The 27500-nt window shown below is 47.7% G+C and overlaps 2 protein-coding genes and 1 long non-coding RNA gene across 9 annotated transcripts in view; all 3 read right to left on the bottom strand.

Moving 5' to 3' along the window:
• The window catches only part of tpm3 (tropomyosin 3), a 32219-nt gene extending 30145 nt beyond the window's left edge, over positions 1–2074 (bottom strand). For all 4 annotated transcript variants that reach the window (XM_061255749.1, XM_061255748.1, XM_061255750.1 and 1 more), the window contains exon 1: positions 1757–2074. In XM_061255749.1, coding sequence (XP_061111733.1) covers positions 1757–1870 — 114 coding nt within the window. In that variant the 5' untranslated portion in view covers positions 1871–2074. The remainder of the gene's footprint in view (positions 1–1756) is intronic.
• Positions 2075–7868: 5794 nt separating this feature from the next.
• LOC133137891 (uncharacterized) lies at positions 7869–9550 on the bottom strand. Its single transcript, XR_009709640.1, has 3 exons — positions 9082–9550; positions 8378–8487; positions 7869–8192 (listed from the first exon to the last, which is right to left on the bottom strand). It is a non-coding gene; the product is annotated as an uncharacterized LOC133137891 (long non-coding RNA).
• A 2380-nt stretch (positions 9551–11930) lies between these two features.
• Positions 11931–27500, bottom strand: part of arhgef1a (Rho guanine nucleotide exchange factor (GEF) 1a) — a 69707-nt gene continuing 54137 nt past the window's right edge. For all 4 annotated transcript variants that reach the window (XM_061255562.1, XM_061255561.1, XM_061255563.1 and 1 more), the window contains 12 exons: positions 24978–25226; positions 23715–23791; positions 23312–23484; positions 22944–23011; positions 20427–20615; positions 19097–19198; positions 16632–16681; positions 16282–16323; positions 15996–16046; positions 14371–14733; positions 13811–14009; positions 11931–13406 (listed from right to left, as the gene is read on the bottom strand). In XM_061255562.1, the coding sequence (XP_061111546.1) occupies positions 13357–13406; positions 13811–14009; positions 14371–14733; positions 15996–16046; positions 16282–16323; positions 16632–16681; positions 19097–19198; positions 20427–20615; positions 22944–23011; positions 23312–23484; positions 23715–23791; positions 24978–25226 (1613 nt within the window). In that variant the 3' untranslated portion in view covers positions 11931–13356. The remainder of the gene's footprint in view (positions 13407–13810; positions 14010–14370; positions 14734–15995; positions 16047–16281; positions 16324–16631; positions 16682–19096; positions 19199–20426; positions 20616–22943; positions 23012–23311; positions 23485–23714; positions 23792–24977; positions 25227–27500) is intronic.

A 27500-nucleotide genomic window follows, 5' to 3' on the forward strand; every position in this document is an offset into this window, starting at 1 on the left:
GTGGATGATAGAAGAGAGAGAGAGTTGGAGTGTGAGGGGGGAGAGGGAGTGGGGGCGAGAGGGAGAGAAGGAGGAATACAAGAAATGAGAAAACAATGGAATGGCATATAGAGGAGGATGAGATGAAGATAAGGAGTAGAGAGAGAGACAGGCAGAGGGAAAATGGAGGAAATTGATAGAACAATTTCAGATGATAGAAGAACAGACAGTGGATGATAGAAGAGAGAGAGAGTTGGAGTGTAGGGCAGGAGGGAGAGAAAGAGAGAAGATGTTTGTAATCAGACAGAGAAGATGACTGACAGATGGACATCGTGATGCACCAACATGGGACACGCCAGGGGTCATATCACCCAGGGGCAAAGGCCTCGGGGGTAAAAGTAAACGTCGAATACCCCCCCCCCCCACAGCACGGCACAGCGAGACGTCCGTGAGCACACTCAACATTACGCTCCACGCGCCTCGCCCCCCCCCCCCCGTTGCCCTGTGTGACTGAGGCGTCTAATTACACAGGACTTGCGTTTCATCCGTCATCAGCGCACGCAGCGCAGACAGACGTGAGGTTCGGTGTGGCTGTGGAGGCGTGAGAGAGGAGCAGATGAATGTTGGTCTGAATCACAACACCGCGGCGCATGCCATAGCACAGTGGCCGCACCACGCGGACACAAATACCCCCTGCCGATATCTCCCCTTACACTCCCGCTGTGCGAAATCTCTCTCCGTTTCTGTTTGTGTTACGTCAGATTACACCTCTGTGCTGCCAATTTCTCCAGCTTTTAGAGCTTTAAAAAAAAAGACTAACGAAACTACAGTGCTCCACAGAAAGTTTGAGAAATCTCCTGACAAAAATCTCCCAAGAAAAAGAAAACAGAAATTTCTACCATTGGAATCACCCTCAAACTCAAATCTACCTGTACGAGAATGTGTAGTATTCTGTACTAAATATTACTAGGCAATATTTATTTAGTGATTTAAATTTTGGAAATATTTATTATTTATACACTCTCAGAAAGGATTCAGTAATATCCAAGACTTATTGTGTCACTATTTTAGTGTTACTTGTGCTGCTTTCAACACATTTTGTACTACGTCTGTGTTGCAAATATACAATTTCTGTGTCACAAAGGGTGACTTTTTAACGCAGACTGTGTTGAAAGTGCCAAAAAAATGACATGTTATGTGTAGTGTTACACATTTGTTTTGAGAGTGTAGTTAATAGTGTAGTTAATTATGTACAGTACAGTATAAAAGTATGACATGGTGCATTAAATGGCTATTTGACATGCTTGTGGAGCTAAATACAGAGTTCATTCCACAAAACTGTTTCCTGAGTACAGACATTATGCTGAGTCAGGTTCTAATGCCCCCACTGTTTGTGTGAAAGGCGTGATGATCTGGCAACCATTTTACCATGCAGACTGTGCACTTAAAAACCAGCACCTCACGGTGTTAAAACCTCACGTTCAGAATCCAAACATCAACCGCTGATGTTCCTTCAGTTGACTACAGACTACAAGGGGAAATTCAGGCACCAATTACAGCTGAGCCCAGCCATAGATAGTCCCTCATCACGAAAACCCCCCCCCCCCCCAGCTTTCGGTTAGTAACGGTCACTCCAAATAAAGTCAGCCGCAGCGACTCGTATCAGAACCACGGAGGGTGCGAGAAGTTAACCTCGAGTTGAGCTCAGAAGCCCCCCTGAGGAGGAGGAGGGGGAGGAAGGGGGGGGGTAGGCGGAGGTTTAGGGTCACACGCCCACCTGCTTGCTCCGCTCCTCCGCCGCCTTCTTGTCGGTCTCCGCCTGCTCGGCCTGGTCCAGGGCGTTCTCCTTGTCCAGCTTCAGCATCAGCATCTTCTTCTTCACCGCCTCCATCTTGCCGAAGGTGCGTTGGGCTTTGGAGCCGAGGCAGAGAGAAACCACGCGGAGAAACGACACAGTGAGCGGAGAGGAGAGGAGGCAGGAGAGACAGAGGAGAGGAGCGAGGGAGGTGAGGACGACAGAGAGGAAGAGTGGAGAAGAGACGGGACAGGCAGCCGACTGGCTGAAGCTCTGTGGAAAACCAGAGAGGGGGAGACAGAGGGAAACTCAGACTGGCTCAGAGCGAGGGCTCTTATATATAGGGTGGGGTGGGGTCTGGCCACTCCCATCTCTTTTGTCCGGCCCCCTTTCTGGGTCAGTTCTCACCCTCCATTTTTCCTCCCTCCCCGATACGTTCACCCCACTCCCCTCGCTCTCCTCTCTCTGTCTGTCTCTTCTTCATCCTTCTCCTCTTCATCCTCGTCAATGAAACGGCCGTCTCAAACGGGAAACGGGAAGGAAAGACGCAAAGGGAAGGGACGCAGAAAAGAAAAGAAATTACTGAAGTGAAAGAGCCGAAGACGATTCCATGGATACGAGACATTGAAAAAAAAAACGTCTGTTCGTGTCCGGAGTCATGGTATTAAAGTTAAAAGAAAGTAAAAAAAAGAAAAAAAAGAAAAGAAAAGAGGGAAATCTCCACATGTTTTTCATGCTGCCGTTCTCCCAGGGCAAACAGCCTGTCACCTGTCACACCTGCAGACCAGTCTGAGGTTCTGCGTATGTTAACCCGTTCCCCAGTGTTCCTGCACAGTCACGTGAAGAGGACAGAGTGAAATAAGTGTGAGCTGTACAGTGTGTGTGTGTGTGTGTGTGTGTGAGAGAGAGAGAGGGGGGGGGAGAGAGAGACCTTGACTTTTGACGTCCTTTAATGAACATTTCACTTACAAATCTACACACCACGCCTCCTTGTTAAAAACAAGAATATATATATATGCCCCACCCTCCTGACCAAGACATACCTACCACCCAGCACACAACCTCACACCACCCACCGCCCTTTAAAAACACGCAACCCGTACCATGGGGGGAAGAGAGAGAGAGAGAGAGAGAGAGCACTAGGGAGAGGGGGGAGGAGGGAGGGGGAGAGAGAGTGAACGAGAGAGCTAGGGAGAGAGGCAGGGAGAGAGATCGAAGAAAGGAGAGAAACAGAAGGAGAGGTGAGGTTGATCAGGCTTAGCGGTGAGGGAACATAAATAGGTAGAGCAACAATGGCAGGCCTCTCAGGAATTTCAACCACGACCACAACAAGGGAGGAAGAATTCCGACTTTTAGGGCAGAGGAGACCTCAAAGAGCGGGGTGGGGAGTCTCCCTGACGCGCGCCAGCACCCCGCACCCTTCCACACGAAACGAGGAGCCGCTCAATCCCATCGCATTACCGACAGTCAAGGCCGAGACGCGGCAGGAATGTCGCCAATGCCCACCTCCTGCGATATTAATACTCGTCTCTTGGCTGACATTGTCCCGCCGGGATTAGCCGGAGCAGTGGGAAAGATCCCCAAGGATTCGACTTGGCCCCCTCGCCCCGGAACGCCCCCGAGTTAATAGTGAACCAGGTTGGGTCTCGTTTTAACGCTTCGGAGGGGGTCGTCGGCTAATACGTTTCCCATTAATGCGTTAATTATCTGGCGCGATGTCAAGATTTAAACGCGCTATACTACGCGAATGTAGGACGCGCTGTTGCCAGTGAAGTCGCTAGCTAGAATCTCGACAGCTGAAGGTTTTCCACGGTAGGGATTCATCATATACTTGTGATTCCAAGACTTTACAGGTCAATAGATAGTTCTGTATCCTCACATGGCCGTACTTGTTCTCGCTTATTGCCGATCTATATAAAGCACGTCGCCATTCAGAACATTCTGTGTTCACTCTCAGAAATAAAGTTATGAAAAGTGACTAAAAGGTACAAATGCTTGTCGCTTAATAAAATTGTACCCCTAGCCAGCAACATATAATTAATTTGTACTTTTTTTTTTGCTCGTTTATCTGAAAGAGAAGATTACTGTGTACCATCAGGGTACATTTGGGCAATGTAACAAAAAAACCTCCACTGTCACTTTATTTCTGATTTAATTTAAAACTTCCAATGAAAGAGCATTTTTGGCTCTATATAAGTGGCTCCAATATATAACTTGGTAACCACATATTGCACCAACAAGATACTGGACATAATTAACACCACCATACAAACAGTTTTACTGTCTTGAGTTGATGAACTTTGCAAAGTATAACTATTACTATTTCAAGAGTAGAGAGTTAATGAAGTTAATGAGCTGGTAACTTCCTCCTGTCCGTCTGTGCCGTCTGCGTATTCGTCATCCGCCATAAAGACGGGGGTTCGTGCCCTATCCGCTGTTTTCACTCTAGTGATGTGTCGGTCGCGAACGAAACGGCTCTTCGAGCCGGCTCTTTGAAGTGAACGACGGGAGCCGGCTCCTGCCTGGGAGCCGCTTTGTTTTTTCTTTTTTCTGTCAAGCCGCACGTGATTGGTCAACTACACGATGTGTGACGTGTGTGTCTCTGCTCTGAGCTATATTGAATACTGCTATATTGAGGTATGGCACAGAAGTTGTTTTTTTCCTGGTTTTAAAGGCTGCATTACCGTTACTTGATGTAAATTTATTTATGTGCCAGGCTGTTCTACTTGTTTAAGTGCTTGCCTTTACCCACTGAGTCATTATTATTATTATTATTATTATTATTATTATTATTATTATTATTATTGTTTATTTCAAAAACCTTATTGTGTTATTATTTTGTAAAGTGTGATTCTCTAAGCTTCTCTATGTTGTTTCACTGTAAATAGTTAAAAGTTAATAAATAATACAATCAGAGATTGGACCTTTTGTCTAATTGAGTTGGGTCTTTGTTTTTGTACTTTATAATTTATTTTTTGTAGCACTCTGCTCCTTATTGAGTATAATAACCCATATAAATAATAAACATTTGATATAATGTATGGTGTTTACATTAGTAATTCATTTTACATATAATTTTACGTTCTTTTTGGTAATTAATTAATTTAAACACCAAAAAATCTGAAGAGCCACTTGGGAGCCGAAAGAGCCGGCTCTTTTTAGGTAGCCGAGCCAAAAGAACCGGCTCTCTAAAAAGAGCCGGAATTCCCATCACTATTTCACTCAAGTAACATTTTAAACACAAAAACGTTTAACTTAACATTACGTGAATGTAACCATTCAAATTTGAGAAGCAGTACGGGGCCGGTGAGATGACGGGAGGTAGACAAATGAATTAACCAATAGGGATCGGAGGGAGAGGGAGTCAGGGGCAACCAAAGATAAGCTGGCCTCAAGCAAAAAGCTAGATCAGATCATATAAATAGTCAACTGGCGATGGTTTCCACAGAATCCTGGACGGATATTTCCAGTTGTCATCGGCGAATGGAAAGGGAGGAGAGATGGACAGGTCAGGTGGAATTACTGTCGATTAGAGGCGCCCATTTAAAGAAGAATATTGGATGTCCCCAAGAAGTGGCAAGCATTTTGTGGCCTCAGCAAGTACGCGAATTGCGGTGACATCTGTTGTCCTGGCTGGCGACAGGCGGGCAAGGCCACGGAGATGCGCAAACGATCCACAGTAATGTGTACCCCATTAGCTAGCCAGCTGTAGACATAGCACCAGGAAGGCTAGCTGCCAAAAACGTGACAGTACGGACGACCAGTGGCACTCCAGAGTTTAAAATAACGGTCAAATGGTCCCACCCACTTCCCCGTCCTTGATGATTGTGGAACGTTAACAGGGCTAAAATCAAGTTTATGATTCAACGGAGATAGATGTTGATTTACCGTGCAAAAGGGCATTGGCAGTTTGGTGGCTCGGGGTAAAAATACACCCAGGCACACTGGTTTGCTCGTCGGCAGTCTTTTGGGAAGGGTAAGTCGCCGACTACTTCTGAACCGAGTGGCATTAGCGGCTGGATTAGAAGCGGATTTTAGGTCAGGGCCAAGCCTGTATATTGCGGCATAAATTAAGCCTAATACTTTGAAGTCAGTTCAGTGTTTTAGCCAGCCATTGAAGTGACACGAAGATTTCATATAGATATAATAAGTTTAATATAATGCGTTTTCATCTCGGCTGCCTGACAGTAAGCTGGCAGAAATCTTTTATTTTTGGAGACGATGTGTGTAGGCCTACAGTAAGTATTGTATGTAAAGATAAGACGCAGTGATTATCCCGGCCATTACTGTAGTGCACAGCAGAACCAACTGCAGATCCACAGAACAGTTGTAAAAACGCCAGTAATTAAATGACAATTTCCGTAATTATTTTTTAATCAGCTACAAGACAAGAATTAATTTGTGTTTGATTAAGTACATGGTATCTCGGGAACCAATGGATACTTTAAAATCGATTAATTTACAGTTACTTAAATCAGGAAGGCGTGAAGTATCCCTTGTATATTTCCTGTATACCGTTTTATGCCCCGGATTTTCAAGTCTTTTAAGCTACTGTAAGGTGTCTGGACATGCAGTGGACGTGCAGTGACTATTTTTAGCGCATATATTTCAAAATGTAAAAAATAAAACAAAAAACGTTATGATGGAGGTCACCTGGTTGCCTTTGAGTCTGTTATAATTATAATCACAATTATGTTTATACAAGGGTGGCAGTGTTGCGTTGCGTAGAGGCTATAGAACTGGGCTTGCTATTCCACAGTGGTACCGTTAAGCAGGGTACTGGGTATTGGGTATAAAGGTGCTATATAAATGCCAACCATTTACTTAACCCAAGTTGATTCAGTAAACATCTACATTTATAGGTATACTGGAAGTACATCTGCTGAAAGCCAAACAATGTAAAATATAAGTGTACACATGGGGGCGCTGTGGCACTGTAGACAAGCAAAATGTTACTCGAGTGTACCGGGTCCAGTCCATGCTGTTATTTGAAGCAAGTTACACAAGACACTCCCTTCCTGTTATCACTAACAATTTGAAAATTAAATGACTAAACCCTGAAGTCCCAGTTTCTTTCAGTCTTTCATGGGCGACTTGCCCTTCCAGGTAAACCACTATCCCCTTTTTGAAAACCAGCAGTGACCGTTGCCGATCCCTGCTTTAGTACCAGGGTCATGCATCCAAATGTAAATACAGCCACCAAAACCTTTTTACTGTTCTAGTTAAGCATTCACAATATTCAGAGGTTTTTTTTAATGTTGTAGACTCATCGAAAGTTGGCTTGTGGTCAAGCTGACCATTGAAACCTTGTTAAAATGAGATCAGAAGATAGCCGCTCAATAAGACCTTTCACTGCTCCTCGCTCCATCTATCGGGTGGGGAATGGTGAGAAAACGAGGGAATTGAAAAACCGAATTAGGCAAATGGGATGTCCTTGCTCCTTCAAAGCGTCAGTTTGAAGCCACGTCAGTTACAGATGTGGCAGATGGGGAGAGGTGGATCCGCAGGTCGATCAACGTTTTCTTGCTCAAGAAATCTTGGGGAGCCCCAACGGTGAGTTCAGCCCTCCTCTCTGACCTGTCACTCATCCACAGATCCGACAGGTCCTCACTCTCCTATCACTGCCTCAAACACAGCCAATCACACACAAACCAGCCAATCACACACAAACACAAACCAGCCCATCACACACAAACCAGCCCATCACACACAAACCAGCCCATAACACACAAACCAGCCCATCAAACACAAACCAGCCAGTCACACACAATCCAGCCCATCACACACAAACACAAACCAGCCAGTCACACACAATCCAGCCCATCACACACAAACCAGCCAATCACACACAAGCACAAACCAGCCCATCACACACAAACCAGCCTATCACACACAAACCAGCCAATCACACACAAGCCAGCCCATCACACAAACCAGCCAATCACACACAAACCAGCCCATCACACACTAACCAGCCCATCACACACAAACACAAACCAGCCCATCACACAAACTAGCCCACCACACATAAACCAGCGCATCAAACAAATACAACTCATGATCCTTTACAAAAAGGTTCCAGTTAAAAACTATAGCATGTATCATATTCCTTTATTTGTTCTAGGTATTTTAAGCACTGAAGCTCACTTTGTTTGCTGCAAAACATTTCCCCAAGGGTACAGAGGTGCCAACATCAGAGTTGAAAACCAGTTAAATCATAGCACATTTGTTGGTGTCTGTGTGTGGGTGTGTGTGTGCGTGTGAGAGAGAGCGCTTGTATGCATGTGCGTATGCATGCACGTGTGTGTGTGTGTGTGTGTGTGTGTGTGTGTAGATCAGAAGCTATTGAGGTCCTGCAAGGTCTGCTCCAGGGTGGCGTGGATGTTGAGATTCTCCTTCTAGGCATCAGCCAGCCTCTCTGAAAGAGGACATATACACACACACACACACACACACACACACACACACACACACACACACAGACAGACAGACACATAAGACACATGGAGAGACACACGCATCTCCTGGAAAAAACATTCATTCATTCATTCACACCCGCTAACGCCGCCCCTCCTGCACCGCCCCCTGGCGTGCCCCGCCCACCTCTCGCTCTAAAGCCTAATGCCGGCTTCCTGCAGCTTCTGCAGGGCCCGGTCCCGCTCCTCCTCCACCAGCTGGATACGCCTGTTCAGGGAGGCCACCTCCGCTTCGGCCTATCAGGAGGAGAGAGAGACGGTAGGACACGCCTGGTGGTGATTATGTGAGAAACTTCTTTGCCTCGGCATCGTGCGTTAAAACCGTGTAATGACTACCTCGGACTGAATTATTCCTTACATAATCACCAGCTATGTGATTCAATGAGAATCGAGTATTCACCGAGACCGTGGTATAAAACCGCGTAATGACCATCTCGTGGATTATTCCTTACGTATTTCCTGTGTCTAGATTGGCAACACAAATAAAGCATGACATGACTTGCGTTTAATGGGACAGTCTGGCACGTGATGGACAGTCTGTTCACATACACATCATTACAACTCAGCTAAATAAACAACAGACTAGACCTACAGAACATAAGTATCAAGAATAATGTAAACTAGTTGTGCTTTTAAATGGTCAAATGCACTTTATTAGTTCAGTATAATTTACAAGGAATGCTGTGAATGAAACAATTTTTTGTAGCATGTTTCGCATATGTGAAATATGTCAGAGGTGGCTTGGTGCGATCGGATATTCAAATTCCGATTTCAGAAGTCGCCTGAAAATACTCGTGTTACCGTAGCCAAAATGCATCGCATAGAACCTACCTGTTCCCTTAACCGTTTCTCCTCTTCGACTTCTTTCTGCAAAAGCCGGGCTCTCTCCTCCGCTTCCTTTGCCTGTTGCTGGAGAACCTCGACCTTTCGCCTCACAAGATTCAGGCTGTTCGCGGACATTTTCCCGCAAGGACGGTTTAGGTTTCGATTCAAAATAAATAGTCTGATATCTCGCAAACAGGATAACTACTGAGATGCTTGTGTATGCTAGCCAAGTTTGAGCTAACTGTTTGCCCCACCCTTCTTTCTTCTTCTTTAGTTTTGCTTCACGGCGGTTGGAAAACTTCACGTACATTACGGCCACCCATTGGGTATACATAATTTCTTTGGGGTGCATTTAAAAATAAACGAATAAATAAAAACAACAACACACATACACCGATCCCTAAACCCACATTCATTTCGTTTTCTATAAAATTCCCTGGATGTATTTAGCTGCATGCACCACCATCTTAATCCTGTCAGATTTCGTGTCAAGATCGCTAGTACAATTAATGACCATCGCAATAAACGCTTAAAAAAACCTCATGATGTCGCTCTGTCCTGTTCTTTCCTCACCAGTCCCTTTTCAGGCCTTATGGGTTTTTTTTTTGGTTTTTTTGTTGCTTCAGCATAAAACATTTTCCCCTTTGCTCTTGTCCATTCAACCTCAAGCGATGTACAGTTGATTAGACTAAGCAGGGTTAAGGGCCTTGCTCAAGGGCCCAACAGCTGTGTGGATCTTATTGTAAATGGTAAATGGTTGGCATTTATATAGCGCCTTTATCCAAAGCGCTGTACAATTGATGCTTCTCATTCACCTATTCATACACACACTCACGGCGATTGGCTGCCATGCAAGGCACCGACCAGCTCGTCAGGAGCATTTGGGGGTTGGGTGTCTTGCTCAGGGACACTTCGACACAGCCCGGGCAGGGGATCGAACCGGCAACCCTCCGACTGCCAGACGACTGCTCTTACTGCCTGAGCCATGTCGCCCCCTATTGTGGCTACACCGGGGATTGAACCACCGACCTTGCGGGTCCCAATCATTTACCTTCACCACTACGTCTTCCTCACACCCCTTTGCACCCACTTGATTCCATGATTTTCAGCACAGTGCAGGCGCACAGCCTGATCTGCAGTTAAACTGCACTCTTCCCCTGTGTATCCGTCTTTCCCACACCTTTCACACCTGCGAATCGAAAACCAGCCGTACAATAGCCCCGTGGAAGACACTATTTCTTTTTTTTTTTAAAGATATTTTTTAGGCCTTTTTTCAGCTTTATTGGACAGTATAGTATAGAGAGACAGGAAGAATGGGAGCGAGAGAGAGGGGAAGACATGCGACAAATTGTCAGACGGTCGGATTCGAACCGCCAACGTCGCGGCTCGCAATGAGCATGCGGTCAGTGCTCTACAGGCTGCGCCCGAAGACACTATTTCTGAGTCTAGACGTGTGGCCATGTACACTACAGTCCATCATGACTGCAAAATCGGCACAATTTATGTTATTTTGCTTCTGTACTGAAAGCTTTCTTATATCTTATAACTGACCAATCAGAAACAGCTGACAAAGGTCCCAAATGGGGGACTAAGTTTAAAAAGGGATGGAAATCCTACACACATCACCGGATATCGATCTAAATGCCCTCAAATTAAAGCTGACAGTCTGCTCTTAAACCTCGTACTTACTTAACGTGACGCCCACGTTGATTTAGTCAAATAATCAACGGAAAATAAATAAATGACTGTATATAATAAAATGTAGTGACGCTGTGCAAGTTTCTGAGTAGAAGTGTGAGTGTACACATGGGGGCGCTGTGGCACTGTAAACGGAGCACAGGCCTACACCCGCGTCTCTGTCCAGACAATGTTCAGTTACTGTACGTAAAGTTATACGCAAGTTATACTTACAATGACAAACACCCCCCTCCTGATATCACCAATTATTGGAAAATTAAATAATTCAACAAAAAAGTCCCAGCTCCTTATTGTCAGATTTATAAACAGATTGAAAGCCAGCCAAATGACATTCAGTCAAATTACAAACAAATTTAGAATCAAAACAGAATTACAACAAAAATTCAACATTTTGACTTTTTTTCCTGCTCCTTTTTCAAAGAAAACAGCCAGCATTATACATACAAATACATACTTTATATATAATATATATAGTAGAAAAAGAATCACTATTGTGGTCTCTTCTGTAGTTCACATGAGGAAACCAGTTTAACTACGGTGTCCTCTTCACTGTTCGGAATGGACGGAAGCCATTTTGTAAAAACACGCATAGCTCACTCACTAGCTACCATCTAATGCCTTCAGGGGTGGCTGTGGAAGCCGACTTGAAATGGATTGACACTGCGTCTCGTCCCACCGTGACATCGGCAGATGGAAACATCACGGTGATAAAATTGGAATGAGATAAAATGTGAGTTTTCACAATTAAGAATTAAGAGGAGCCGAGGTGAGTCGAGTTGAGCGAAGCCGTGAAGAAACTAGGCGACGCAGCTCTTGAAACTGCGAGCTCAGGAGTCCATAAGCTCTGCACAAGGGAACTGCCGTAATTCACTATAGCACGACAGAACCAATCAGAAGACTAATAAGGTTGGATGCTCTACCTACGCCGCCTTTAAAGAAGACGGCCACCACCGCGTATGTTCCATTCCCATATTAAGGAAAGGACCCCTCCCCCGAATAATACTCATCTTTGGTTACACTTCCTACAATTCCCCCACAGAATTCTGAACAGCTCGTTGACCCCCCCCCCCCCCAGCCCCCCAATCAACTTCCTCCTCGCTAATGAAAAATTTAAATAAGTTTACAATGTAAAAATCAGCAAAAACATATGAGGGGGGGGGGGGGGGGGAAGGGGGATTCAAGTGTTCAGTTGAGGTGGATGGAGGATGGAGAGAACAGGAGAACAGGGGGATTTCTGAGTTCTCATTTGTATACAGTACATTTGCTTTCCACTTCCCCCATGAACCTAATTTTTGTCCCCAGTGACCCAGTGTGCTTCAGAGCCCAGACTGCACCATGGTGGGGCTGAATCACACTCATATCAGTGGGACACATGGCTAAGATCCAATCCACATTTGCCCTTAACTTCGATTACCAGCCAGAAGCGAGAGTCATTTCTTTTTCTTTTTTTTCTTTGCTGCAAAAAACTAAAAAACAAGACAAGCTTAAGTATTATACTCACATTTAGACTTAAATCTAAGATCTTATTTTGATCTTATTTCTATGACTTTTTGGGAAAATAAATGGAAATTGCTAATGAGGTGAGACAGTTTGACTAATTTCAATTTCAATGGGTTAAGACTATGGTCAAGACTATTTCAGTTAACAAGCAAAAAGTAACTTATTGACTTAAGAGAAATACCTACTTTAGTCTCTCTACTTAAGACTAAAGCACTTAATTTATGCAAACAGGGTTTAGGAAGTTTCAGCAGTCACTCAAAAACCAGCTTGCAAGTTTCTTGTGAAGAAAAAAGTATAACGCATTCACATATAGTTATAGTCATAGTTAAGGACAAATGCTGATTGAATTTAGGCCAGAGCCCAATCTGTACTGTTATTCTCATCTGACTCCGCCCACTATCTTTTGCTTGCTCTCTCCCTCTCTCTCTCTCTCTCCCTCTCTCTCTCCCTCTTTCTCTCAGTTAAAAGAAGGAGAGAGGTAGAACCGTGAGAGTAGGGGAGGAGTGGAAAAACAAACAAAAAACCAAAAAAACATTTACTACAAAATCAAATAATTAATCATAAACTATAGTACAATACCTCATAGTATTACATGTACAAGTATAATTATATTTATATTGTTGGTGTCACACAAAATCCTTGTATGTCTTTTTCCCCTTGAAAAGAATTCACCCAGCTCTATGGCCTGTAAATATTAACTAACTCAACAACTAGTAAAACTGGTTAAAAACCCCCAGTGATTAAACCACGATACTTTGCTGGCACATAAAATCATATATAAAATAAAAAAACAATTGTTATTTCCTGTTCCTGAGAATGACTTTTTTTTTTTTTTCCCACATCCAAGGCATTTTTGCATGACACAGACAGACAGTATATATACACATGTGTGTGTGTGTGTGTGTGTTTGCATACACACACACACACACACATACACATGAAAAACAGCATATTTGTTTGTACACAGAGGACGCCCAATCCAGTGTATTGGCGTAATTGGCTGAATTGGCCCAGTCTTTGTAAAGTCTCATTTCGGGGTACAGCTGAGGCCCAGCTCTGTTTTGGGACTACCCCTCCTCCAGACTACCGGTGCTCCACCCCACTCTCACTCTCCTCTGGAATGTCCTGGAGATCTGGAGAGAGAGAGAGGGAGAGAGAGAGGGGGGGGGGGGAGAGAGAGAGAGAGGGAGAGAGAGAGAGAGACACAGCGTCTCTTATTAGAGTCTCTCGCCCAGGACAGCTCATGGAAAATTGATTTAATTGACTGAATTGATCACACCCGCTGGTACGCGATGACGTCAAATCTAGTCAATCTCGTTTTCCAAGAAGTGGATGGAAAAAAAACTTTGGTGCGAAAATACTATAGGTATTACAATTTTATACATTTTATATACATGTCCAAATGGTTTTGAAGAATTGACTAAACTGAGGAAAAAGTTCATTTTGATTTCAGCTGGTCTTTAAGGGGTGCCTCTGTGTGGAATTACTGTGCGCAGAACGTTTGAGTGACAGGTGTCACTGTGGGGGGGGGGCAGACCTCGGGGGCTGTCAGACCGGGGCGACACCCTCTCGTCCACTTCCGTTTCCACGTCAACCTCCACTTCCTCCTCGTCCGAGTTCACCTCCACGTCGCTGCACTCCTGCGGGCCGTCCGATTGGTCCGCCGATTCCTGGCTGGCCAACGGGGCGACGGGAGCGGGATCCGACTTGCTTCCTCTGCGCTGGGGAGGCGGAGCCTGTGGGGAGGGGGGGGGGGAGGGGAGGAGTCAGATATGGAGGAGGGTCTGTCACGCTCAGGAGAAACACAGGTGCGCTGATCTGTCAATCACCTGGATGTGTCATGTCTGAGCTGTTCTGAGCCTGCAGTACCAGCACTCACCCCCGGGGGTGCTATTAACTTTATTATAAAGTTACCAAATGTGGTTATTTTGATTAAACAATGATTTAGATTTTTTTTTTTTAATAAAGTAAAATAAATATTTTTATTTATTTCTGACCGCTTCTGACTGGGTTGTAGCTGTGGGTTGCTGTCCTAAAACGTTTGACAGGTAGTGTAATTATAAGTGAACGGTCAGAAACGCAGGGCTTCAGACTGACCTGCTCTGAGCCTGCAGTTCCAGCGCTGTCCCCCGGGGGCGCTGCAGCAGCGGCGCTGTTGGCCCTCAGGTCCTTCACCTGCTGCTCCAGCAGGGCCCGGGCCCTCTCGCTCTCCCTCAGCCGGCCCTCGGTGGGCCGCAGCCGGCCCAGCTCCTCCTGCAGCAGGCTGTGCTGGCGCTGCAGCAGGGCCAGGTCCCCCATGGCCGCCCCCGCGCTGGCGTCGAGGCCCGCGTCACGTGACAGGGAGCGGCACAGCCGGGCCGGGGTGGAGGCGGGAGGGGGAGGGGCCGCGGGGCCGGCGGTGGAGACCGAGCCCTCCCTCAGACACACCTCCAGAGCGGAGTCCTGCCTGATCACTACCCCCTGAGAGAGAGGGGGGGAGAGGGGGGAGAGAGGGAGAGAGAGAGAGGGGGGGGAGGGAGAGAGAGAGAGAGGAGAGGGGGAGAGGAAGAGGGAGAGAGAGGGAGAGAGAGGAGAGGGGGAGAGGAAGAGGGAGAGAGGAGAGGGGGAGAGGAAGAGGGAGAGAGAGAGGGAGAGAGAGGGGGGGAGAGGGGGGAGAGAGGGAGAGGGGGGGGAGGGAGAGAGAGAGAGAGGAGAGGGGGAGAGGAAGAGGGAGAGAGAGAGGGAGAGAGAGGAGAGGGGGAGAGAGCAAGGGAGCAAGAGAGCGGGAGAGATGGGGGAGACGGGGAGAGAGAGGGAGAGAGGGGGGAGGGAGAGAGAGAGAAAGGGAGCGAGAGAGGGCGGGAGTGGGGGGGGGAGAGTGGGAGAGAGAGATGGAGAGTGAAAGAGGGAGGAAGAAAGAGAGGGAGGGAGAGTGGGGGAGGGAGGGACAGAGGGAGAGAGGAGACATGGCGAAGAGGGAGAAAGAGGGAGGGAGAAAGAAGAAGAGCGATATGAAGAGAAATAAGAAAGATAGGCAGAAAGAGAGGAAGAGTGAGAGAAAAAGAAAGAGGAGAGTTGGGGGGAGAGCAAGAGAAAAGAGTGATGAAATGATGCAAGCAAGTCCATATTTTATTGCCCTAACAAGGCGTGTACAGTACAAGGCTGTGTGAATGTTAACGGCAAATCAAGTGCCAGCGCACACATCTCTGTGCGTTACTGACGGCTTAATGCACAGCTTTTACAGCACTTAGTGCTCCTCTCTCCACACACCCAACCACACATCCACACAGTGCGTGTGCGTAAACCTGCAGCAGGTAAAGTCTGTGGGATTATAAAGGGGCGACACAATGGAAAGGGTTTGGAGCAGTCTGCAATTATCCACCGCGCGATTACGGGGAGTGGGCGGAATCGTGCTTTCCGTTCGCTTGTTTCCGAAGTTCCACATGCGACGTGTCTACCTTTTCAAACCGCTGGCTAACGTTAGCGAACGTCTCTGACGAACAGAGCAGAGAAGGGTTTGAATGCGTCTTGAACGCGCGTCTGGTCTGTGATGTGTGTGAGTTCAGTGTCGGTGGAGGGCGCACACTTCAGACCGAGCTGTCTTGAGTGGAGAGAGAGAGAGACCACGGCGTTTCCAGGGAGACGGGATATAATATGAGTGCCCTGAGTTTCAGTATTCTATCGGAAAATTGACATTATGCTGTAATAACTGACCTATGCCACGCATTAATATAGCGACTTACCTGGAGAGCATGGAGCTGAACACTCAGGTTAACAAGCCGCTGACACACCTCCTGAAACACACACACACACACACACAAACACACACACACACGCACATGCACAGACACAGGCACCCACACACACACGCACACACACACAAGCACACACACACGCACACACAGTCAGTATAGCAACACTCATAACCATATAGACAGTGTTGAAATCACAGATATTTGTATGGCTGTTGAAACTGCGATGTGTTATTATGATTTAGAGGCAGTATTCGGGCAGAAGAGGGGAACGTACCTCGTTTAGGGGCCTGTCCTCCAGCTGATTCCCATTCCTGTCCTACGGGAGGAAACAGCAACGTCAGACTTCACTAACCTCCATTTCAAGTGAAAACAGAGAACTTTACATACGGGACTACTCCTGCAGCCAAGAGTGTTTCATTTCAACTATGGGGGGGTGGGGGGGGGTCTTTTGGATCATTTTTGAGGGGACAGACAGGAACACTACCACCCATTACAACGTGAGAACATTGGGGGGGCATTTTCCAAAAAGTGGGGGGAACGCCCACCCCCCAAGGATCTACGTCCATGCCTGCAAGAGTCTGTGTCCACAGCATCGAACCCACGTCCCTAAACTGTCCCCGTTACCTTAGGCGCCGGGCTGTCGTGAGTCCCGTTGATGGATATCTCCTGTCCGTCTGCACACAGAGAGTGAACAGAAACAGACACGTTAGCAAAATACAGACAGCGGGCAGAAACAGACACATTATAAACTACAAAGATATTGTTACAGAAACAGACACATTAGTGAACTACAGAGACCCATTTGGTAAAATGAACCATCCCACGTTTGTGAAAACGTCTAATCTGGCACGTCCGCAGGTCCGTTTAGGACACTGGGACAGGCCCGTTTAGGACACTGGGAAAGGCCCGTTTAGGACACTGGGACAGGCCCGTTTAGGGCACTGGGACAGGCCCGTTTAGGACACTGGGACAGATCCGTTTAGGACACTGGGACAGGCCCGTTTAGGACACTGGGACAGGCCCGTTTAGGACACTGGGACCGGCCCGTTTAGGACACTGGGACAGGCCCGTTTAGGACACTGGGGCCGGCCCGTTTAGGACACTGGGACAGGCCCGTTTAGGACACTGGGACCGGCTCGTTTAGGACACTGGGACAGGTCCGTTTAGGACAGGCCCGTTTAGGACACTGGGACCGGCCCGTTTAGGACACTGGGACAGGTCCGTTTAGGACAGGCCCGTTTAGGACACTGGGACTGGCCCGTTTAGGACACTGGGACCGGCCCGTTTAGGACACTGGGACCAGCCCGTTTAGGACACTGGGACAGGCCCGTTTAGGACAGGTCCGTTTAGGACACTGGGACAGGTCCGTTTAGGACACTGGGACAGGTCCGTTTAGGACAGGCCCGTTTAGGACACTGGGACTGGCCCGTTTAGGACACTGGGACCGGCCCGTTTAGGACACTGGGACAGGCTCGTTTAGGACAGGCCCGTTTAGGACACTGGGAAAGGCCCGTTTAGGACACTGGGACAGGCCCGTTTAGGACACTGGGACAGGCCCGTTTAGGACACTGGGACAGGCCCGTTTAGGACACTGGGACAGGCCCGTTTAGGACACTGGGACCGGCTCGTTTAGGACACTGGGACAGGTCCGTTTAGGACAGGCCCGTTTAGGACACTGGGACAGGCCCGTTTAGGACACTGGGACTGGCCCGTTTAGGACACTGGGACCGGCCCGTTTAGGACACTGGGACAGGCCCGTTTAGGACACTGGGACAGGCCCGTTTAGGACACTGGGACCGGCCCGTTTAGGACACTGGGACCGGCCCGTTTAGGACACTGGGACCGGCCCGTTTAGGACACTGGGACAGGCCCGTTTAGGACACTGGGACCGGCTCGTTTAGGACACTGGGACAGGTCCGTTTAGGACAGGCCCGTTTAGGACACTGGGACCGGCCCGTTTAGGACACTGGGACAGGTCCGTTTAGGACAGGCCCGTTTAGGACACTGGGACTGGCCCGTTTAGGACACTGGGACCGGCCCGTTTAGGACACTGGGACCAGCCCGTTTAGGACACTGGGACAGGCCCGTTTAGGACAGGTCCGTTTAGGACACTGGGACAGGTCCGTTTAGGACAGGCCCGTTTAGGACACTGGGACTGGCCCGTTTAGGACACTGGGACCGGCCCGTTTAGGACACTGGGACAGGCTCGTTTAGGACAGGCCCGTTTAGGACACTGGGAAAGGCCCGTTTAGGACACTGGGACAGGCCCGTTTAGGGCACTGGGACAGGCCCGTTTAGGACACTGGGACAGATCCGTTTAGGACACTGGGACAGGCCCGTTTAGGACACTGGGACAGGCCCGTTTAGGACACTGGGACCGGCCCGTTTAGGACACTGGGACAGGCCCGTTTAGGACACTGGGACCGGCCCGTTTAGGACACTGGGACAGGCCCGTTTAGGACACTGGGACCGGCTCGTTTAGGACACTGGGACAGGTCCGTTTAGGACAGGCCCGTTTAGGACACTGGGACCGGCCCGTTTAGGACACTGGGACAGGTCCGTTTAGGACAGGCCCGTTTAGGACACTGGGACTGGCCCGTTTAGGACACTGGGACTGGCCCGTTTAGGACACTGGGACCGGCCCGTTTAGGACACTGGGACAGGTCCGTTTAGGACAGGCCCGTTTAGGACACTGGGACCGGCCCGTTTAGGACACTGGGACCGGCCCGTTTAGGACACTGGGACCGGCCCGTTTAGGACACTGGGACAGGCCCGTTTAGGACAGGTCCGTTTAGGACACTGGGACAGGCCCGTTTAGGACAGGTCCGTTTAGGACACTGGGACAGGCCCGTTTAGGACAGGTCCGTTTAGGACACTGGGACAGGCTCGTTTAGGACAGGTCCGTTTAGGACACTGGGACAGGCCCGTTTAGGACAGGTCCGTTTAGGACACTGGGACAAGCCCGTTGGCGGTGCCTTGTGTAACGGGCAGTGGCCATCGCCAGAGCATCGCAGCAGAAAACACAATCCCCGGAGGAAAGAGCGACACATCATCAATCCCAGCATCCCCTGCGCCGGACGGACACTCACTGATCAGCAGCGCCCCCCGGTGCTTCTGCCGGCTGTTGTTGGCGGGTTTGGGCGGCGGGGGATCGAGGTTGGCTCCCAGCAGGAGCTCGCTCAGCCGGTCCACTAGGGGGCAGCAGAGAGAGAGAGAGAGTCACAGATCCACACCTGCAGCTAAACAGCCCAATTCTCCAGGCTGTAAACTGTCACTTTTTTAAATTGTTTTTTTTCAATTTATATTGTTCATTTGTTTTTGAAGGTCTTTTTATCCCTTTTACACATCTGCTGGTTTACGCTTTTATAGTTTACGTTTCATAGTTCGCAGGTTAAGCCGTGCTAAGCATTAGGACCTTGTTATAGCCTTGGAGTTATAAGGTTCCATCTGCATTCAGTGTAGTGTTGAGAGATTGAGCTTCAAAGCTTTAACCTCCTAACACAGCAAAACTGAAATACAGGGCAGTTCTTCGTCGATCAAACTGGCAGACACCCTAAAAATACTCACACTATATGAGCGCACATTATAAAAATCCCATCGAATTGCCCTATAAACAACATATTTTTGACACAAACAAATTTTTGTCAAAAATGTCAGTTTGAACTTTATAATTCTATGGTCTCCATAGGTGTGTCCCAAAACTAAAACAAAAATGTATCCTTCTTTTCCTCCACGTACGGGGAGGAGACGAGGTAAGGAAAGGAGGACACACTCTGAGTATTGAGACGCCCCCACAGAGGGGTGTGTAACAGGGGTGAACCCTGGTCAGATAGAGACAGACACAGAGGGGTGTGTAACAGGGCAGGGTGAACCCTGGTCAGATAGAGACAGACAAACAGAGGTGTGTAACAGGGGTGAACCCTGGTCAGATAGAGACAGACACACAGAGGGGTGTGTAACAGGGGTGAACCCTGGTCAGATAGAGACAGACACACAGAGGTGTGTGTGACAGGGGTGAACCCTGGTCAGATAGAGACAGACACACAGAGGGGTGCGTAACAGGGGTGAACCCTGGTCAGATAGAGACAGACACACAGAGGTGTGTAACAGGGCAGGGTGAACCCTGGTCAGATAGAGACAGACACACAGAGGTGTGTAACAGGGCAGGGTGAACCCTGGTCAGATAGAGACAGACACACAGAGGCGTGTGTGACAGGGGTGAACCCTGGTCAGATAGAGACAGACACACAGAGGGGTGCGTAACAGGGGTGAACCCTGGTCAGATAGAGACAGACACACAGAGGTGTGTAACAGGGCAGGGTGAACCCTGGTCAGATAGAGACAGACACACAGAGGGGTGTGTGACAGGGGTGAACCCTGGTGAGAGGTCAGACTCGGGGGTGAAGGGCGGTGGCGTACCCTCGGCGATGGCGTCCGTCAGGAGCCGTTCCCCGCGGGGGGCCTGGGGCGTGTCGGCCCTGAAGAGGTTCCGGGAGCTGGCCGGGAGCGTGACCTCCTGACCCCCGGTGACCTCGGCCAGGTCGGAGAACAGGGTCACCCTCTCCTGCAGGAGCTCCAGCACCTCCCTGTCCTTCTGCTGGATATCAGCTGAGAGAGGGAGGGGGGGAGGGAGGGAGGGAGAGGGAGGGGGAGAGATATTTTTCATTTGTGTGTTTAAATATATACGCATACACATGATTATATATAATTTAAATCAACATTCAATATATATTCATTGTTATTTATTGTAAAGATAACGAATTATTTTCCATATAATAATGTTTATGAGGCTTTGGCAACATAATGTTATTTATCATGCCAATCAAGCTCCAGTTGACAAAGAGAAAGAGAGAGAGGGGGAGAGGGAGGGAGAGAGAGAGGGGGAAAGAGAGAGTGATGGAGAGGGAGTGAGGGAGGGGGAGAGAGAGACAGAGGGGGAGAGGGAGGGAGAGAGAGGGGAGAGAGAGAGAAAAAAAGAGTAAAAGCGAGAGATGCATTATCCCCTGTATTTGGCCTTTTACATTCAACAAACTGGTGATTTATTATGCACTGTGTACCACTTGCAGTCACCGTGGATACGAGCCCCTGCTGAATGAATAAACGTGATCATGTCTGTAAATGGGCAGGAAAAATGGCACTGGACTCTGTGCTACTACTGCCTACATTCACTCATCAAGAGATCCTTCCCACAATGCACCACACAACACAACAAACAGCTGAACCCAGAACAGAGCAGCCAGGCTTCTGAGTCATGTGACCCTGCTCGCCCCATATTTATAAACGCGCAGTGATCACCTACTCTGCTAAACTGTTTACAGCCACACACAACCTTTCAGTCATTTAGATAGGCTGAATGGGTGAGGCGTCACTAGATTTATGTTGTGCACTTCGGCGGTTGAGATTATCGTTTTACGCTTTCAGGGTTTATCCATCAGGCTTTGAAAAGCCTTCTTCTTTTTGTGTCGTGCCTTTCTATGTGCGAATTTTACTGACTGTAAAAAACAGTAATAATGATAATTTGCTGTTTACTGGACACCTTCATCCAAAGCGATTTGCAGTTGAGTAGACTCAGCAGGGGACGATCCCCCCTGGAGTGATGTGGGGTTGAGGGTCTCTCTCAAGGGCCCTACAGCTGAGCGGATTACATCAGCGCTACATCGAGGCTTGAACCACCAACCTCCCGGGTTCCAGTCATGCACCTTAGCCAGTAGGCTACAGGCTGCCCCATAATTTCATTAAAAATATTCGTTAAACTTATTTAAATGAAATAATGTAATAAAAACAAATGTAATGCTTGTGTTTATACTGGGCCACCTGCAGAGCGGTGGAGGTGGAGGTGGTGTTGGCAGGTGTGATGAAGCGGGTTAGCGTGTGAGGAGCCGTGCGGAGGGGCCGTGTCGGAGTGCTGGGGCCTAGGTGTGACTGCAGCGCAGCGGACTGAACCTCATTAAGCGGAGGTGGCAGACGCACTGAGCGGGAGGGAGACGGTAACAGAGGGAGGAAGGAGGAAGTGCTGAAATCTGTCATCTCCGGCCAGGGACGAGAGGTGCTGCATCGGCGAGGGCGATGCTGTTTTATATTTTTAGTTATTAACTTCATTTTCCTTCGTTTTATCTCTGGAAATCTCTAGGTCCTATTCTAAGTTATATAGTGATGACAGTAAAACAAATTGAACCTTAAAAATGGGAATGAACAGATATAGAGGAGCCACCAGAGAGAGAGAGAAAAAGATAGAGGAGATAGCAACAGAAATGGACAAAAGAAACAGATGAGATAGTGACAGAGAGATAGGGAGAGAGCAATGGATAGAAGAGAAGGGGACAGAATGAGAGGACAGAAATTGATAGAGGTAGTGAGAGAGAGGAGTGATAGAGGTTCTGAGAGGAGAGAGTGATCGAGATACAGAAGAGAGTGATAGAGATTATCAGGGGAGAGAGTGATAGAGGTTCTGAGGAGAGAGAGTGATAGAGGTTCTGAAAGGGGAGAGAGTGATAGAGGTTCTGAAAGGGGAGAGTGATAGAGGTTCTAAGAGGAGAGTTTTAAGAGATACAGAGAGAGAGAGAGAGAGAGTGATAGAGGTTCTGAGAGGGCGATAGAGGTTATAGAGATGTTGGGATGAGAGCACACTGTGAGTGAAGAGAGTGATAGAGGTTCTAAGAGGAGAGTTTTAAGAGATACAGAGAGAGAGAGAGAGAGTGATAGAGGTTCTGAGGGGAGAGAGTGATAGAGGTTCTGAGGGGAGAAAGTGATAGAGGTTCTGAGGGTAGAGAGTGATAGAGGTTCTGACAGGGTGATAGAGGTTACAGAGATGCTGAGATGAGAGCACACTGTGTGTGGAGAAAGTGATAGAGGTTCTGAGGGTAGAGAGTGATAGAGGTTCTGACAGGGCGATGGAGGTTATAGAGATGCTGGGATGAGAGCACTGAGTCTCAGTACCTCTGAGTCTGCGCAGCAGGGCCTTGTCCTCCGTCTCTATCAGGGGGAAATCCTCTCTGGAAGGACAGCTGCAGGGAGCACACAGCGTAACTATGGATACGCATACCTGTGTGTGTCTGTGTGTGTGTGTTTATGTGTGTGTATCTGAGCATGTGTGCATATCTGAGTGTATCTGTGTGCTTGCGTGTGTGTGTGTATACATGTGTCTGTGTGCGTGTGTATACGTGTGTATTTGCGTGTCCTACCTGCTGACGGTCTGCTGAATGTGTGTATCTGAGTGTGTGTGTGTGTATCTGAGTGTGTCTAAGTGTCTGTGTGTGTGTGTGTGTGTGTGTGTTTGTGTATAAGTGTGTATTAGCGTGTCCTACCTGCTGACGGTCTGCTGAATGAGTCTCATCCAGGTGTTCCTGTCATCCTTGGAGGCAGCGTGCAGCTCGTACATCTCCGGTGGGGTGGAGTCACTGATGAGGAACATCCCTCGCTCCTGATTGGCTATGTCCCGCACTATCAGGTTCTTCAGGGACAGCACGGGGGACTTGTCCTGGAGAGATGGAGCGAGTGAGAGAGAGGGGATTACGCTCATACCGCTTTCAGACAGACGTGGTTCTGGTTCTGGTTCTGTTTCTGTTCTGGAGTCTCAGAACCTTGGTGCTTTCTGGCGAACCAGCCTGCGTCCATACCAGTTTAAGCAGAACCAAAGTTCCACCGCCCTCCATCATCAACAGAGGGTGTTGCTCAATGCACAAGGCAGGGGGAATAAAAAAAACTCACCAAAGAGGGGAAGATGAACTTCTGGTCTTTCTCCTGCAGGAACACCAGGATGTCCGTCATCAGTAGGACCTGTACATCTACACACACACACACACACACACACAGAAACAGTGTTACCTGAAGTGCACACAGCCACAGAAACCAAACACAGAGCTGTGAGCACAGTAGCTCGGCTGGAATCGAAGAGACCGTACTTAACACTGACCTACAAATAAACAGGAAGTATTCATGATGCACAGGGTAGGTGGGCACATTTCTGTGACCTGCCATATAAAGTGCCTATGTTTCTAAACTGACACACTGCTTTCAGTGTGAATTTCCCAACTGCAGTGCATCAAATGTGTAGACCTATAGTGTGCATATTTCCATGATGTACCGCATTAGATTACATGTCTGTGATGTTTGTCTCTCCCAGCAAATAAAAAATCTAAAAACGGAAAAAATAGCAGAAATGGCTAAAAATGGTGAAAGTCACAGAACTTCCAGAAAAATAAAAAAACTGGGAATCCGTGATACTCAAGTTTTCCGTGACAAACACCCATCACTATTCATGATAGACCGTGGTAGGCGTGTATCGTATAAATCGTATAAGATTTACCGCTCACTTCCCAGATGCAGGACAGGAAGTCTATAAATTGTGTATATCTCCTTGACATACCGCATTATATGTGTATATTCATGTGAATTATTGCTTTAAGTGTATGCATTTCCTTGACACGATGCATGGCGTGTATACATTTCCGTGATGTATTGTGTCGTGTGTGTATGTTGCAGTGATGTAATGCACACAACGTGTACATTTTTGTGATGCCATGCATTGAGTGTGTATACATGCCTGAGAAAAAGCCAGCCTGTAGCCTAGCTAAGGTACATGACTGGGACCCAGAAGGTTGGTGGTTCAAGCTGTTGGTTGGCATTTTATATAGCGCCTTTATCCAAAGCGCTGTACAATTGATGCTTCTCACCAATTATTCTCCCCTTATTCACCCATTCATACACACACTCACACACCAACGGCGATTGGCTGCCATGCAAGGCACCAACCAGCTCGTCAGGAGCATTTGGGGGTTAGGTGTCTTGCTCAGGGACACTTCGACACACCCAGGGCGGGGGATCGAACCGGCAACCCTCCGACTGCAAGACGACTGCTCTTACCTCCTGAGCTAATGTTGGGCCCTTCACCCCACATTGGCCCAGGGGGGGGGGGGGACTGTCCCCCGCTTAGCCTAATCGACCGCAAGTGGCTTTGCCCCCGTCGCTCACCTTTGAGCCTGGAGCTGCCCGTCTTCCACAGCAGCGTGCCCTCGTGGATGAGCCTCCTGCGGGTGAGCTCGCCCCCGCGAAACACGCCCCCGCCCCGCACCCCCGCCTCGGCCCGCGGGTCCAGCCTCGCCCGCACCTCCTGCAGCCGCTGGGTGCGCTCCAGCTCCAGAACCTGCTGGTCCACCGAGCTCAGCAGCTCCCGCACCAGAACCAGGGCCCGCGAGACGGAGGCCTCCTCCTCCTTACAGCCTGGGGGAGAGACGCGGGGTCAAGGGTCATTTCCCTCCAGTCCTCTGTACGCTTCGGCAATAGGACATACGGTGTTTTGGCATGCCAGTTTGTGTGACCGCAGAAGCAAGTTGAATTGAATTGAGAGAGAGAGAGAGCATTTGTTTATAGCCTTTGATGTTCAAAGACAAGCTGAAATCGAAATGAACTTTTTCCTCGGTTTAGTCAAGTCTTCATAACCATACGAACATGTCTTCCCCAACAGATTAGTGAAACTTCCATTTCATGGTGACTTTAAGTATGTTCAGTGCTAAATATGTTTTTATAACATTGAATGCTTTGGCAATAGAGAGAGAAAGAGAGATAGAGAGAGAGGAAGAGATCGAGACAGAGAGAGCGGGAGAGACGGAGAGAGAGTGAGGGAGAGAGGGAGAGACGAAAACAGCTAGAAGGAGAGATGAATGGAAAGAGAGATTATATTTATTTTATTTTATAGAAAGATTTTATTTATTAAATCAGTACTCCTACTTTTATATTAAGCAGGGTACTTTTGTACTTTTATTGAAGTAGAAGTTTAGACAGAGTGCTCGTACATTTACATTTACTCAAGTACAGGATTTGTGTACTGGACTTCCTCCACCATTGCTTGTCATGCATTTGCGAGCTTTGCTTTGGCATCACTTTAAAAGGTCATGCCTATAAACAGCACACTGAAATTGAAATTGAGAGAGATTTTAGGGTATTCGTCAAATCATTCCTGACTGACAACACTGCAAACAGCAGTTCCCGCACCGTTTATTGGCATAAACACGCGTACATGTAATTATTTTGTCTGCTATTGTTGTTAGGAATTTGCTTTGGCTATGTAAGGTCAGGACTATAAAAAGCACAATGAACACAACATTCTGAAGAACCAAGAGCGGGGGAGAGAGAGAAAGTGGCAGGGGGAGGGAGGTAGAGAAAGAACGGGAGAGAGATAAGGAGTGGGTGGCAGAACAGGGAAGGTTGGACAGAATGAGAAAAAGAGGTAGAGTTAGAGAGGGCACGAGAGTGGGAGAAAGAGAGAGAGAGAAAAAGAGAGAGAGAGTGACTACAGGCACTGAATGCTCCAACATCAGACAAGCCTAACTACAGTGCTGATTGCTGCAGTTAATTAATGTAATTATTGTCTGTGCACACAAACGCAGCTTCACTCTGTTCTCTGACAGTTTCCACTGTGAAAGACGCTAAATACATACTCCACTCACTGTATAACTCAGACTCCTATGAATAGGATATATCCCCCAGTTCAGTCAGCATTGTGCATTACTGATAAAGTCTGTGGCAGTCTATTGCGATAGTCTACATACATATTTGACTGACTGATGCTATGATAGTCAATTTGCAATATACATTACACTTTTTCTTGACCCCACAATTTGGGATACCAAATCTAAGCTTACACCCATGCACATTGTAAAGCATGCATGCATGCACCCACACAGGCATGCACAAACACATGCACCAACTAATGCATGCTCTCACATACACAAACAACTACTGACACATGCACAAACACATGCACCAACTAATGCATGCTCTCACATACACAAACAACTACTCACACATGCACAAACACATGCACCAAATAATGCATGCTCTCACATACACAAACAACTACTCACACATGCACAAACACATGCACCAACTAATGCATGCTCTCACATACACAAACAACTACTCACACATGCACAAACACATGTACCAACTAATGCATGCTCTCACATACACAAACAACTACTCACACATGCACAAACACATGCACCAACTAATGCATGCTCTCACACACACAAACAACTACTCACACATGCATAAACACATGCACCAACTAATGCATGCTCTCACACACACAAACAACTACTCACACACACATGCACAAACACATGCACCAACTAATGCATGCTCTCACTCACACAAACAACTACTCACACACTCATACACAGGTGTCTGCGTATGCACTCACACTTTTGCACATTAGCACTCACACACACACATTTACGCACGCACACACATATGCAGGCACACACAGGATGCCTAACATTAGGCTACAATCACAGGGATCCACCTGCACAATGTCATTTTTAAACACTGCCCCTGCAATCCAACGGAGCTGCTTTGTACCGCACACAGGACCTTCACATGTACAGCAGAAATACTCAACAAAATCTGACCAAACTGTCTGTCAGACAGATCCCTGTAACTCCAGCACACAGTATGTAAAGAGTGATTTACTGTCAGCAGGGACTTGTGGGTCTG

The sequence above is a fragment of the Conger conger genome, chromosome 9 (genome assembly GCF_963514075.1).
Source record: "Conger conger chromosome 9, fConCon1.1, whole genome shotgun sequence".
NCBI classification, from domain to species: Eukaryota; Metazoa; Chordata; class Actinopteri; order Anguilliformes; family Congridae; genus Conger; species Conger conger.